The sequence below is a fragment of the Lissotriton helveticus genome, chromosome 1_1 (assembly GCF_964261635.1).
Source record: "Lissotriton helveticus chromosome 1_1, aLisHel1.1, whole genome shotgun sequence".
Classification (NCBI taxonomy): Eukaryota; Metazoa; Chordata; class Amphibia; order Caudata; family Salamandridae; genus Lissotriton; species Lissotriton helveticus.
Genome location: NC_136057.1, coordinates 1,436,710,014 through 1,436,724,328, shown reverse-complemented (window position 1 = coordinate 1,436,724,328; position 14,315 = coordinate 1,436,710,014). Strand labels below are relative to the sequence as shown.

At 44.7% G+C, this 14,315-nt stretch overlaps 1 protein-coding gene across 4 annotated transcripts in view; it reads right to left on the bottom strand.

The window, feature by feature from the left end:
- Positions 1–14,315, bottom strand: part of DENND1C (DENN domain containing 1C) — a 219,309-nt gene that overhangs the window by 100,304 nt on the left and 104,690 nt on the right. For all 4 annotated transcript variants that reach the window (XM_078685386.1, XM_078685399.1, XM_078685380.1 and 1 more), the window contains one exon: positions 11,991–12,091. In XM_078685386.1, coding sequence (XP_078541512.1) covers positions 11,991–12,091 — 101 coding nt within the window. The remainder of the gene's footprint in view (positions 1–11,990; positions 12,092–14,315) is intronic.

Genomic DNA, 14,315 nt, shown 5'->3' with positions numbered 1-14,315 from the left:
CTTTAATGGTAGGATCCTATTCAATTTAAGAACCCGAATGAATGAATTACATCCCAGACCGAGACTAACGCAGTATGAGGCATTAGAGGAATGGGAGATTGAGGCTTTCCAAAGAGAAAAGCCCCGAATGGATAAAGGGCTGACAAAGTATTACCCAAAACTGAAACAAGAAACCAGAGACAAAAAGATGAAACAATGGAGACAGAGTATGATTGTTGAGGGACTGTTTCCCATGATGCCAGCAGAAGATCCTCTTGAGGGGGGGGGGTGAAAGAACAGAAAAGACCAAACATTGGGGGCCCCTGGGAGAATCAGATGACGAATTGTTAGATGACATATGCATGAGAAGTCCGCCTCCTTATAATGAGGGACACCGACCTTCGGGTGCAGGAGATATTCCCCGGAGACCTCTACAAAGGGAAGAGGTCAGGTCCGCAAGTGTAGGAGGGGATTATCTAATTCCTCCTTATACTGAGAATCTAGGACCCGTAGAAACCAGAAGTATTTACCCCAGGAGACCCGTGGGCTGGGAGACGGGATATTCACGTGAAGGAGATCTTTGCTCTCGTCCCCCCTGCGGAGGTGAGGTGAGGTCCTAGAGTTCAGGAATGCCACGATTGCAGCCCCGGGATGAGGAAGGTCAGAGAATTCTAGGCAAAGGAAGTCTGTTTCAGAAACCTAATTATGGCGGAGGACCAAGTGAGACACATCCCACTGCCCCGAGTTATGCTCCCATTCTAACCCCGCAGGTGTTACATGGAAACACTTTGGACAGGTTATTAGAAGAGAAAGAGCGGGAAGCGCTAGGAAATCAGAGAGCTGAGATAATACAGAAAATGTCACAGCTAAATGCAAGTCCTGAAGCCTTGACGATCCCAGTAACTATCGGACCGGTGGTTCCGTTGTATGGGGACCGTCAAGGAAGTCCGAAACCTCCCGTAATTACTCCTGTCATTGCACCGACCAGACCAGAACCATTAATTGTGGATGACCAGACAAGTGAGTGCGAGTCGGAGGTCTCACTGCTAGATCTGCCCATTAGAAAGACTGGAAAAAGGATACCGAAAGGACATAATACTTTTAATGCGAGGGAAATTCAGATGGAATCGACCTCAGGTACGAAGAGTGTCACATTGGTGACTCCTGAAGAAATCGAAAGATGGAGTCAAGAATTTGAAAAACAGGCGTCCCCAACGAAACCTTTAGATCTCTACAAGCTGAGAATAGAAATAGAGGAATTGATGGCAGGAAACGTAGGATTAGACAGATTAAATACCTACTCTGAAGACGAAATGCTGTTTATCTGCAAGAGTCTCACTCGAAATACCCGAGTGCTTCATGAAAAACTGACAGACACTGCTGCTAGCATGGGAATAGATATTTCAAGATCAAAACCGCTGCGAAAACCATATAGGGCAGATTTCTCAGACAAAGATTTGGAAAACTTGAATATGTCGGGGAAGAAAGCACAGGTCAAAGAACTATTGACAGTATTGGAAAAATGGGGAGATGTGGAAAGGTGGAAAGCCAGATGGGCCAAGAAAAAGGATGAGGCCAGGTCTAGGCAGGCAACTCCCGAATTTGTTCTAAGGGAAACTGAGAAACCAGAACAGTTATGCCCTATGCGCGAAGTACCAGGTGGAAAGTATGTGCACGTTCCATGGTCCAGACAGGATATTGTGTCCTTTACTAACGATTTCCCGAAATTGCGCGAAAAGCCAGTTGACTGGTACAGGCAGGTGGAAAGGTTCGTAAAGGTGCAAAAATGCCTGTGGAAAGACCTGGATGGGTTCTTTGACATTGTGGTCCCTGTAGATCTATGGACCGAGTGTAAAATAGCCATAGCTTGGCCTAGTGAGGAATACCCAAGAGATGACAAAACAGGGGAACCATCGAAGGAAGTGATGAGAAAATATGAACAAGTAATTCAGCATCTGAAACTAAAAGTGCCAGCAAAGGAAACTGATTGGACCAAGATAGATAGAACCACGCAGGAAAGAGACGAGACAGTGCACTCCTTTTATGAAAGGCTGTTGCAGGTGTTCAAAACATACAGTGGAATAGATAACATCGAGATGAAGGATATGACACATTTTATTTACAGGTTTGTAAATGGTTTAAGACCCGAAATTTGTCAGTGGATAAAAGATAACAAAATCTGTTGGCATACTAAAAAGATGGATGAGGTCCTACGGTACGCAAAGTACTGTGAGGACGAGATGGCAGAAAAGAAAAAGGCTCTCAAGGAGAAGGTTATGTGGGCTCAAGTGAAGCTCGCAGAACAGCAGGAAAAACAATTGAATAAAATGGCCAAAACTACTCAGAACCAAGGTCCTGGGGGTGGGGGTGGAGGAAAGCCCCGGCCCAAAATGAGCAGGGAGGAGGCTAAGAAGAAATTTCCCTGCCACCAGTGCGGAGAAATTGGACACTGGCGAGACAAGTGTCCCTATTTGCCGGATGATAACTCCAAAACACCTGATTTAACTCCACAGACGCAGAATGAAAGACCAAGAAAGACCCAACCACAGGTAAAAACGATTCAGTTGCCCCGAGCACCAAAGCAAGTATTTAAGGAAAAATCCACGCAGGGTGATGACGTAGAAGTCTGGGGAAGCAATGAGAACAGAAATACAGCAACTTCGCAGTATTTACTAAATTATACCTTCCTTTGTGATGACCAGTACTGACGGGGCCTGAGAGGGGAGGACGAGGAGTGCGTACTTGGCGCCTCCTTGCCGGTAGACCAGTCAGGGCCATACATTGAAGGAAAGGTTGACGGAAATGATGTCACTTTTCTGTTGGACACTGGCGCTACCCGTTCTACTGTGAGAACAGTGGACGTTCCAAACCTACCCCTCTCGGGAGAAGCAATCCAAGTAGTGGGGGTATCTAATCAACTGATTAGTACTCCTGTTACCGAGCCCATGGAGATCTCAATTGGAAACTTTAAAGAAATGCATAGATTTGTCGTTCCAGTGAACTTACTGGGACGTGATTTGCTGTGCAAAATGAACTGTACCATCTTTTGCACACCAAAGGGTGTTGAAATTCAGACCCCAGATGAAGATGGCATTTATAAATTAATGTTAATCAGACCTGACTCAGAAATTAAACGAATGACTATGCAGGACTTGCCCAAAGAACTCCAAGAAACAGTGAAGCCAGAGGTATGGGACTTTACCGGAAAAGATGTAGGATTAATGAAAAACGTAGACCCCATACAGATAGCAATAAAGGACAATGCAGTATACCCTAATACTAAACCCTACAGAATGAATGCAGAAGTGAGAGCAGGTGTTGCCCTGGAAATACAGAAATTGCTAGAAGGAAACATCATACAGGAAGTAATGAGTAGCCCATGCAACTCACCGATTATGGGCATCAAAAAGCCTAGTGGCAAGTACAGAGTAGTGCAAGACCTAAGAAAGGTAAACAAAATAGTGGTTCCTTGTTGTCCTATTGTGCCAAACCCAGCAGTGATTCTGTACCAGATTCCCTGGGATGCTGAGTGGTTCACTGTGATAGACCTATGTCATGCATTCTTTTCCATTCCCTTGCATCCAGACAGCAAATCGCTTTTCTCATTTGCCTTCAACAGTCACGTGTATGTCTGGAACAGGGTCCCCCAGGGGTACACAGAGAGCCCCTCTATCTTTAATCAGATCTTGAAAAAATGCTTGGAAACTTTGGTCTTACCTGGAAATTCTGTCTTGGTGCAATACATTGACGACCTCTTGGTGGCGTCCAAAAGTCATAAAGATTGTGTGATTGACACCATTGCCCTACTGAATCACCTGAGTGAGAAGGGACATAAAGTGGCCCCTGAAAAATTACAGTTCTGTGCAAAATCAGTGAAATATCTGGGGCACCAGATAGAGAAAGGCATCAGGAAAGTAACATCAGAAAGAGTGAGAGTAATTAAAAAGATGCAGTTACCCCGTACTCAGAAAGAAATCAGAATGTTCCTTGGAGTGATAGGATACTGCAGGCAATGGATTGTGGGATTTGCAGTCCTAGCTAGGCCCTTGATAAAAATGACCAAGAGAGGAACACCGGATATTGTAGAATGGGATGATGAAAGCTTAACAGCCTTCACAAAATTGCGAGATTGTCTGTGTACAGCCCCTGCATTGGGAATGCCAGACTATTCCAAGGAATTTGCCCTGTTCTGTGACACTCGCGATAATTGTGCATTGTCAGTCCTAACCCAAGAACATGGCACAACCAGAAGGCCTGTGGCATATTTCTCTGCCACCCTGGATCCAGTGGCTGCTGGATTACCAGGATGTCTGAAAGCAGTAGCTGCTACTTGCACAAGTTTAGAGCAGAGTGAATCCATTGTCATGGGACATCCTGTAACTGTGTATGTTCCACATGGAGTGGTAATTTTGCAAACGAGAACGAAAACTCAGTATCTCACCCCTAGTCGGCTGACTAAATACGAGAGGATTCTCGTGGGTGCTGCAAATATAACAATTGTCAGGTGCAACATTCTGAACCTCGCCACTCTGCTTCCCAACTCAATGGATATGGAAGATGGGGAGGAAGATGAGCATAACTGCATTGATTTAACAGAATTTTGCACAAAGCCACGCCCAGACATTAAAGAAACACCTTTGCCTAAACATGACATGGAATTGTTTGTGGATGGTTCATGCCTAAGACATGAACAAGGAGGCCTGAGTGCTGCCTATGCGGTAGTCTCCTTAACCAAAGTTGTAGAAGCAGGTTATTTATTTGAAGTAAAGTCTGCACAAGTAGCCGAATTGATCGCTATGATAAAAGCTTGCAAATTGGGGAAAAACGTACGCCTAACAGTGTATACTGACAGTCAGTACTGTTTTGGAGTTGTGCATGACTTTGGCCAATTATGGCTACAGAGGGAGTTCCTGACTTCATCAGGTACCCCTATTCGAAATGGAAAAGTTGTTCAAGACCTTTTAGAGGCAATCCAATTACCAAAGGAATTGGCAGTAGTTAAGTGTGTTGCCCATAAGAAGGACTTTGACCCTGTATCTTTGGGAAATGATTTTGCTGATCGAGTGGCACAATTATGCGACAGGGATCGATTGATCATAAATCCAAAACGGGGGGGGCCCGGAAACAGCTGCCAACTTCGAGTGTTTGAAGAAGTGCCTACATGGGATGAAGTGAGAGAATGGCAGCAGGCGGCACCCTGGCAAGAGAGAGAGAAGTGGAAGGAAGAAGGGTGTAGACCAAGACGTGAGGATGGTGTCATCTTGGGCCCAAATGGTATGCCTGTGTTACCCAGACACTTGCTTGGCACAATGGCGAGATTGATACATGAGGGATCACACATTGGTAGGGACGCCATGATTCTGGTATTCCAACAGACTTGGTACAGCAAAAAGTTCAGGAAAGTAGCAGAGTCCCTCTGCCATAGGTGCCTGTCATGTCAACAAATGAATCCAGGCAAGAGAACAATGGTGGAACTGGGGAAAATTGGGAGGTCACGGGGTCCCTTTGTGAGAATACAGGTTGATTTCATCACCATGCCACGTTGTGAGGGGAAACGTTATGTCCTTGTCATTGTCTGCCTATTTTCAAAGTGGGTGGAAGCTTACCCTACTCCCCAAAGTGACGCACTGACAGTAGCAAAGTGTTTACTGAAAGAACTGATACCTAGATTCGGGGTTCCAGTCACTATTGAATCAGATAGAGGCCGACATTTTCAGAATGATGTGATCGACCAACTCTGTAAGGCATTTGGGATCTCGCAAAAACTCCACTGTGCATATCATCCAGAGGCATCTGGAGTAGTGGAACAAATAAACGGGACTATCAAAACAAGACTAGCGAAATTGTGTGATTCATCTGGCATGACCTGGGTAAAGGCCCTGCCTCTGGTTCTGATGGGACTCCGAAGTATTCCAGACCGGAAGACAGGCCTGAGCCCTCATGAAATCCTGATGGGAAGAGTGATGAGACAAGCATGGGTACCAGGAAGCAAATTGTTGAGTATTACTGATGATTTGGTGCTTGAATACTGCAAGAGATTAGGTGACCAAGTGCATTATATCTCTCGCCAGATCGGAGAAGACGCCATCGCCAATCCAACGACTCCTCTCCACAAACTGGTTCCCGGGGACTGGGTCAAAATAAAGAAGCATACTCGGTCGAGCTGCCTGGAACCAAGGTGGGGACAGAAGCGCCAAGTGATCCTGGTAACGACCACAGCAGTGAAGTGTGCAGGTGTTCCCCATTGGATCCACGCCAGCCACACCCAGAAGGTATTACCAGACGAGGAGCCTGGAGAAGGAGGCCGTCCAGCAGAGGGGCCTGCAGAAGCAAGACCAGAAGTAACTGACGACGTACAGCCCAGTACCAGTCAAGCTGAGGGGTCCGCAGACGTTGGTCCAAGGGTAGTTGATGACGAGCTACCAAGAGTCAAGCCTGCTGAAGGGTTCCCAGAAGTTGGTCCAGAAGTAGCTGATGACGAGCTGCCAAGCATATGGCCAGATGAGTGGATACCCTTGATTGACCTCACCGAAGACCTCATCAGAACAAGAGAGCGAATTTGGGAAGGTAGAGAGTGGAATAGAGAGGAAAAGCAAGGCACAGGCGAAGAACCTCAGACTATTGAGATTCACGTCATAACTGAGGAAGGAGAAGGTCAGACAGGGACTGAGCAAATAATTGATACACCTCCACTGACTCCTGATGTCGAAAAGGGACAGACTAGACATAGTGTAATAGTTCGAGCAGAAGAAAATCAAGGGATCGAAGTGCTCGAACAGGATCAGATAGGATTAGAAGAACGTGTTCAGGACACAGAAACAGAGACATTTGAAAAGCAAACACAAAATTCTCCTGAACAAGGCCAGATTAGTTACCAGGCAGAAGAAATAGATACAAGTCCTGGAACTAGTGAGATAGGAAGGGAAGAAGAAGAAGCAGAATTGCCACAAACTAATGAAAATAAAAGGGCAAGAGAAGAGAACGAAGTCCCAGTGCCAACTAAAAGACTTAAGAAAAGAAAGCATATTGAGCCTGGATTCATAAAGAAATTGAGACTGAGGATAAAAACGGTAGAAGAAAAACGTGCAGAAGAAAGGAGAAGTTCTTGCATAGCAGAGCAACCAGAAGACACTTCCAAAAGAAGGAGCGATCGAATAAAAAAGACAAAACAAAAAGTACAAGTCTCCTGAATGGACGCTCGTTTTGGAAGAATTTGAAGATCTTGATATAACTGACGAAAGCGACGGAGAACCAGTCGCTGAGTACTCTGCCGAAGAAGAGGACGAGCCACCGTGAAATTGCACAAAAGTAAGCTACTCGTGCAAAGAGACAAAGAGGGGTTGAGAAACTTCTTCTGAGCCAAAATGTCTGATTCAAACGTGAATGGTAGACCTAGTCGCAGTTGTTGCAAAACATGCTGCAAGGTATGTGTATGTAGTATAATAATAGTGATATTAGTTTGGATAGGACTAACAGTTTTCATTCCTTTTGCGGTGAGCAAAAACACTAATGTTGACCCTACTGAGATTGTAAATACTGACAATGAGGAGCTGACAACACAGAGTGTAGCAAGACATGAGAGAGCACTCAAACAAACAAAACGAGACCTAGAAGCATCAGATGAGGGAGGACTACATTATCATGGAGTTAAGAATAAGACACATTTAAATGTTTTCGCAAACTTGTTAATACACTACGTAGAGACTATGGAAATTGAAGATTGCTATGTCTGCATGAAGCTACCTACCTCTGTAGCTGAAGGCGTGACATACCATCACCTGATCACCTGCCCCTGACATACGGAATATCCTGTAGCATTTTAGCAAGCTTATTTTACAAAAGAGGACCGTTACAGTACTATTACTCTAACAATGACGTGATCTTTTCTGAACTTCCTATACGTGGGAACCTGAATCCTGTACATACTAAAAGTGACGTTACTCGCTACATGGGCGAATACTTTCTGACTATAGGTAATATAGACATAGGTGACGCACACAGAGATAACTTGACCTGCTCTTTGCGTGAACAGGAAAAGATGTTCCTGAACATGGCAGAGAAGAGGAGAATAAAAATACAAAGAAAGGCAGATGACGAAAGACAGAAAACGCCAAAATGGGCTGAGAACATGGAAGGCACCTCAAATGGTGGGGCGGGACCTGCTCTGTTGCTGGATTTTGAAAGGAAGGGAAAGCTATGTCTTCACCACGAGAAGACTAGCTATTATAATAACATTTTCATTGGTTCCAGTGAATGTGAACATAATTACAAGGTAATTGGAGGATGGGGTTTCAAAAATGGGTCAGAGCCTGTGTTTCCTGGAATCTATTATATATGTGGAGACAAGGCTTATTTCAAATTGCCGGATCACTGGTATGGAAGCTGCTACTTTGGCATTGTCTTCCCGAAAATATACCACGTGAATGAAGTTGCTGGAAGCAGTGAAAATACTAATGGCTTAGTGCGTAGTAAAAGAGAAAGCGTAGGTGAAATAATGGGTAGTATTTTTAGTGCACTGATACCTGGAGTGGGAGTGGTTCTGAACACTCACAGAATTTGCAAATTGTCCACTATAGTGGATGTGTTGTCTACGGACACAGCTCATGGATTTCTGCTGGTCAATACCGAAATGGTTGCGATCAGATCAATGGTTTTGCAGAACAGACTTGCTCTTGACACCTTATTAGCAAAAGAGGGCGGAGTCTGCCGGATGTTGAAGGCGCAACATTGTTGCACTTATATTCCGGACAAAAGTGTGCAGCTCAAAAGATATGTGAAAAACATTACTAATTTGGAAAAGGAACTCAAACCACTCGAGGTTGACAGTGCCTGGAAGAGACTGGTAGATGGTCTCTCAAATGTAGGTCATTGGCTTGCTAGCTTAGGTAAAAGCTTATTGTTCAAGGTACTGATGCCAATTGGAATTATAGGTCTTATCCTATTTTTCATATTTGTCTGTTGCAAATGCCGTAAGCACACCAGAAAGCATCAAGTGAATGCCAGAGGAGTGAAACGAAGTGTGGATGAGCTTGAATTAGAGGAAATGAATAATCAGATATACAAAAAGGTGAAAAATTCTCACCCTACCAAAAATGAGAAAGAGAAGCTGAATCGCTTGTTGGAAGAGATAGAGTTGTATAAGGTGTGAGAAGTTGGCATCTGGTTCCATTATTTTTGTGATGATAGTAAATATCATCAAAGAGGGGATTGATAGAGCAAGCTTCGCATCGCGACTTGCTCGAGTCATGAACCTTGCCCGTGTGTAATCAATTAATACATTTTGTACGTCTTACTAATCTTTTATTTTTATATTCGAACGAAGTAGAGGAAGCTTGCGTACGTGTATTTCTAATACAACTAATCCGTGTTCCTAAACATGGCCGCCGCTTGGAAAATTGCTTCTGCGCATGCGTCAGTCACACTCACGTGACCTGACGTAGTTATAAGTTTGGTGGGAAAGGGTGCGCATGCGTAATACGCAGCTTTGGCAATAACGTGGTACTGCTCGTGCAGTTGCTCTTGTGACAGTGTATATTTTGCTAATTTCTAATTGCATAGTATATTTTTATAGTGATAAGAATGAAGTACAAAATTATGACATGTAATGCATTAATTTATTTCTATGTATTAATTTGTTCTCGCTTACTTTTCATGTACTGCGGGGAATGGGGGCCCGAACCGATTGGGAGCCATATTGAAGGTCCCTTCTGCGCATACTCGTGGTGCACTGAAAGGTGGCAACATTGGACAGTGGAACTCAGCCAGCTGGCAGCCACAGTCAAGATGCTCATGGGAAAGCCACCTCTGCCCTACGAGAATGGAGAAAGTTGCTCCTTATAATGATACATTGTGTGTTGCGATATTGTTTGCTGTACAGCTTCCCATGGGAACCCCAATCTCGCTAGGCGGTACCCAGAGATCCAAAGTAGGCCTCCAAATAGTCTATTCTGATTGGTGTGTTACCCAAACCCTACCTTAGGACCAATCCAAATTGAGGGATTCTGACACTTTGCAACATTGGGGGGTGGTACACCGTCCCAAAACAGTATATCTACCCTGGGTTCACCTAGGGAAATTGTCCGACTTGTCTGGTTTAGCTGACCTGTCACTGACCCAACGCACTCAATAGGTGACTGAAGATACAGAGCGCTGCGGAGCTCTCTGTCCGAAATTGACCATAGACTAAGGTTTTACTAAACCTTAAAGTGCTGGCGGAGCACTTTGCTGGGAGTTCGCTGACCCAATCGGGGTCTTGATCGATAGCTGCAGAGAGGGTGGAGCACAGGCGTTGCTTCCGAACTGCGGGTGCTGGTCCTGTCCTGAGGGTTCCTGTCCTGAGGGTCCTGTCCTGATCCTAATCTGGTCTTCCTGTCCTGTCCTGGGTGTCCATTCTGCACCTGCTGTCCATTGAGGGGTATCCTTCCTTGAGGGTTTCCTGTCCTTAACTGACCCGTGGCCAGGGTTTGGTTTTCACACCAGTCTAGGTAAATATCACTCTGAAAACTCAAAATCTTGCACCTTTCTGAATTTCTGTCTTTTGCTTCAATAAAGACATACCTTTGCATATGTAAATTTTCCATGCTTTGTCGCAACCATTGAATCATAAAGTCATTTGCATTTGTTTCGTAACGTGTTCCTATGTTACCCTACCTGTTAGAAATTATATTTTGCATTGCAATTTGTCATTTCCTGATATGGTCTAGAACCTCCTTACTTAAACTGTCTAAAGAACTTTTGCCTTAAAGCATAGCGTGTCTCTCTTCATAGACTCTCCTATAGATATAAGTGTCCCGAACTCCTGTCTCATTTTTCTCTGAGATAATTCTAGAATACTAGTCCTAATCGAAGCCTATCCCATCTTTAGTGCTTCATCTTAAAACGTTCTAATTCCTGATCCTTCATTTTAAGTGTGTCCTGGTTCCATTAGTTTATAAATGGTTGCACTGACTTATTTGCTATTCAGCTATGTACTTTCTGTTATTCTGATTATTGATTGCTTAATTACTGTGAATTTGATGATTTCTGAATTTTACTAAAATTAGATAAAGACTTTAAAACTTCCAGTTGTCCGTAGTCATTTTACAAAGATTATTGAATGTTATTTGTTGGGTTTGTATTTTGCTGCCTTTCCTTTTACAGCTAGCTCCCTGATCCATTGTGGTCATAGGTACCCGCATCGGTGGATGGTAAGTCGGGTACTCTAAAGAAATAACGAAAGGAATTCACACAATTATTGATAGTAGACCGTGAGGTCATCCGATCAATGTATATGGTGATTTGAAATATATGGGCCCGAAGCCGGAAGTGGCGAAATTATTGGTCGGGTGACCCGCGCGCTCTATCACTACAAACTTCTCCTGTGCCCCTCCCTGCCCTGAGTTCCAAATACCGTGACATCCTCCCAACCCCTACACTGTCCCAAACCCTTAAACGTTACCTAGACCCCCTACAACTACCCCAACCCCTTCCACTGCCCTTAGGCAAACCCCTATTTTAAAAAAAACTCCTGAGCCCTAAAAAGTACCCCGCGTTCCCATTCATCTCCCCCTACCCTGAGGCCTAATACCCGAACCCCTAATTAAAAAAACTTCCCCATCCCTCTCCCAGCCCTAAAGACTACTCCGACCCCCACCCCAGCCCTGAAAACTGCTATGGGCAGCTGAAAATGAAGCAGTCTAAGCAGAGAAAGAGGAGTTTGAGACCCAAATGCAAAGATACCCAGCCATTGAGAGAAATACTACCAGGTTAAAAGGAACATTGACAAAGACACACACACATTCAACAATAAACAGAGACAATAACAAAGAAATACTCAACATACAATTAACGTTACATACCAGGCATGGTACACACGTGCTCAGCCACAGTGAAACATGCAAACGACTATTTGCTCACGTACACAACGACATGCACACAATACACAGTAAATAAGCACAACCGTATGTGTCCATATATACAAATAAATACATATGTTTAAATAAGACGCAATGATATATAACAGTATGTCTCACCAGCAGTAGTCCAGCAGGTGTGGCGGCAGGATGGGTATGTAGATGTTCTGCCAGTACATGGGGTAGAGCATCGCGGTGGAGGCGTGGACGCAGGCCGTCAACTGTGAGACAAAGGTACAGAGATCAGTGCTCCCAGGGACACTGGGAGATACAGAGCCTCAGGCAAACCACAGAGCTGGATATACCAGGGGTACCCAGGCAGACCCCAGAGATCCAAGAGTCCCACTGGAGGCCCAGGGTGCTTAGTCCTCCTATAGAAATATGAGGAGACACCATCGTTTCAGCCAACACACATTGCCGAGCCCTTCCAGGCAGGAGTACAGGAGGCACAGCTGTGCATCCTGCCAGAGACCCAAAATAAGCCACCACCAAAAGAGATAACACACAAGCAGATTATTCCAAGGGGCACTCAGAGAAACTCTAGAACCCTGAGAATCCTGGGCCTGGTCCTCCCAGAACTCAAGGCAGTGCTAGCATCAAAATCTTCCAATGGAGATGGGAGACCTCAAGGCTCGAGAAAATACACAAAACACAACCCTTTTAGGGTAATCCCAGAACCTGAGGAAACATCCTCTTATCTAATCAGTTCATTGATGTTAGTAAAACCCCAGAGCTCCGCCCCATAAAGAGCAGTGCATTTGCCTCAGAGATCTGAAGGAGAGGTGCTACGAGTTTGCTGAAGGAGGCTCAGTTTTCTGAGGGAATCCAAAAGAGACCCCAAAGGTCCATAGGACACAAATCCCTCTACCCTGCTTCAGACACCCATGGAGATCTCAGTGCGAGATCCTCTTGTGAGATCCAAGGAGGTCCTCTAAGTTTCAGGCGACCACATATAATCAGAGCTGTTCTCCCATATATGCCATGCATGTCTTTACCTATAGTATATCTAAACCTACGCTTCCCTAAATTGGGATGTGCAGTCTTGTGTTTCCTTTGAAGGGTCAGACATTTTAGCCTTTTTGCTCCATTCCTACTCTATAGCTAGGGACACTGGAATTATGTGATTCTGTGACCACAGTATTTTCAACATAATTATGGGATTCTGTGACCACAGTATTTTCAACATAATTATGGATTTGCCTTGTTTGTCATATAATCTGTCATCTGCTGCATAATCTGCAGTTTTTAACCAAAACATATTTTGTTACTAGCTCAAACGAATCGAAAGTTACTAAAAATGCATTGACATAAGTTTAAGCACAAGGCTGACTGGTCATCTTCCATTTGCTTATTGCTGTATTTGGGTGTTAAACTGGTACTAATGAGTTGAGGATTTTGTCCAGTGTTACCCTGTGTAAACATGACAACAAAATGTAGTAATGCCACCGCAAAATGTGCCAGATTACGTCGCAACATTTGGCTTTTCTTGCAGCATAATTTAGTCAACCATGCCACATAAATTGGTCCTCCCTTGCCTCATAATTCCAGAGACCCTGTCTATGGCACATATATGAATATTGGACCCGAGCCTGGATTGCAGCATCGTAGGGTTTGTGCTTAGAGAGGATCAGGTGCCATTCATCACGTGAGGAGTTTAAAAGTTGCACGGGTGGTATGTGAGTTCCTCGTGTCAGTGGGGTGTGAGGTTACAGAGGTCAGTATATTCACAGCAGTAGTGTAACAAAGGCCCCCGCAGCCCCTGCAGTGCGGAGGTACCCCCGAGCTCCAGGGCGCCCACTCGGCTCAGTACTGGACTGAGAGCTCCTAAGTGAGTCCTGAAAGGGAGCCCCTCCATGTACTTTGCAAGGGGGGGGCTCAAGTTGTGTTACTCCGCTGATTCACAGTGTGGTAGCAAGCCAAGACGTTTGCTGCGAAGGCCTGTGTGTAAAGGCAGCCGTTTAACTGAAAAACAGAAATGTTTTGAGTAACGCAAATGATGGCTGCCAGAGGCCTCCTTCCCTCCAAAGAGGTTTGAAAGCTGTTATCTCCCTCCGCTCTCACATTAAGCTGATTTGTTATTTGCCCAGTTTGCTATTTATCCCTGGTTGTTGCCACACTCACAGAACCATTAATCATTAACCGTTTTGAAGAATTTTGAATATCTGAAACGTCAGTTGTTTGCGCTTCATTTTTGAGGAATGAACCCTACTAATGCTTGCATGTCTGCTAAGGATGTATGGACGTTTTTTGTTGTCCGCATATAGGTGTGCGGTGTGTGCACATTTCCCTATGTGTTGTGCCTCTGTGCTATGAAAATAAGTCACGTTCATTGGCTTTTGCGGTGCCAGAGTTTACTGATCAGTAAATCACACCTGTGTGTGTGTTAGGCTTAGTGGGGCAGCTGTCTGAACAGTCGCGGCAAGCATGACATGCAAGGGAGAGGAG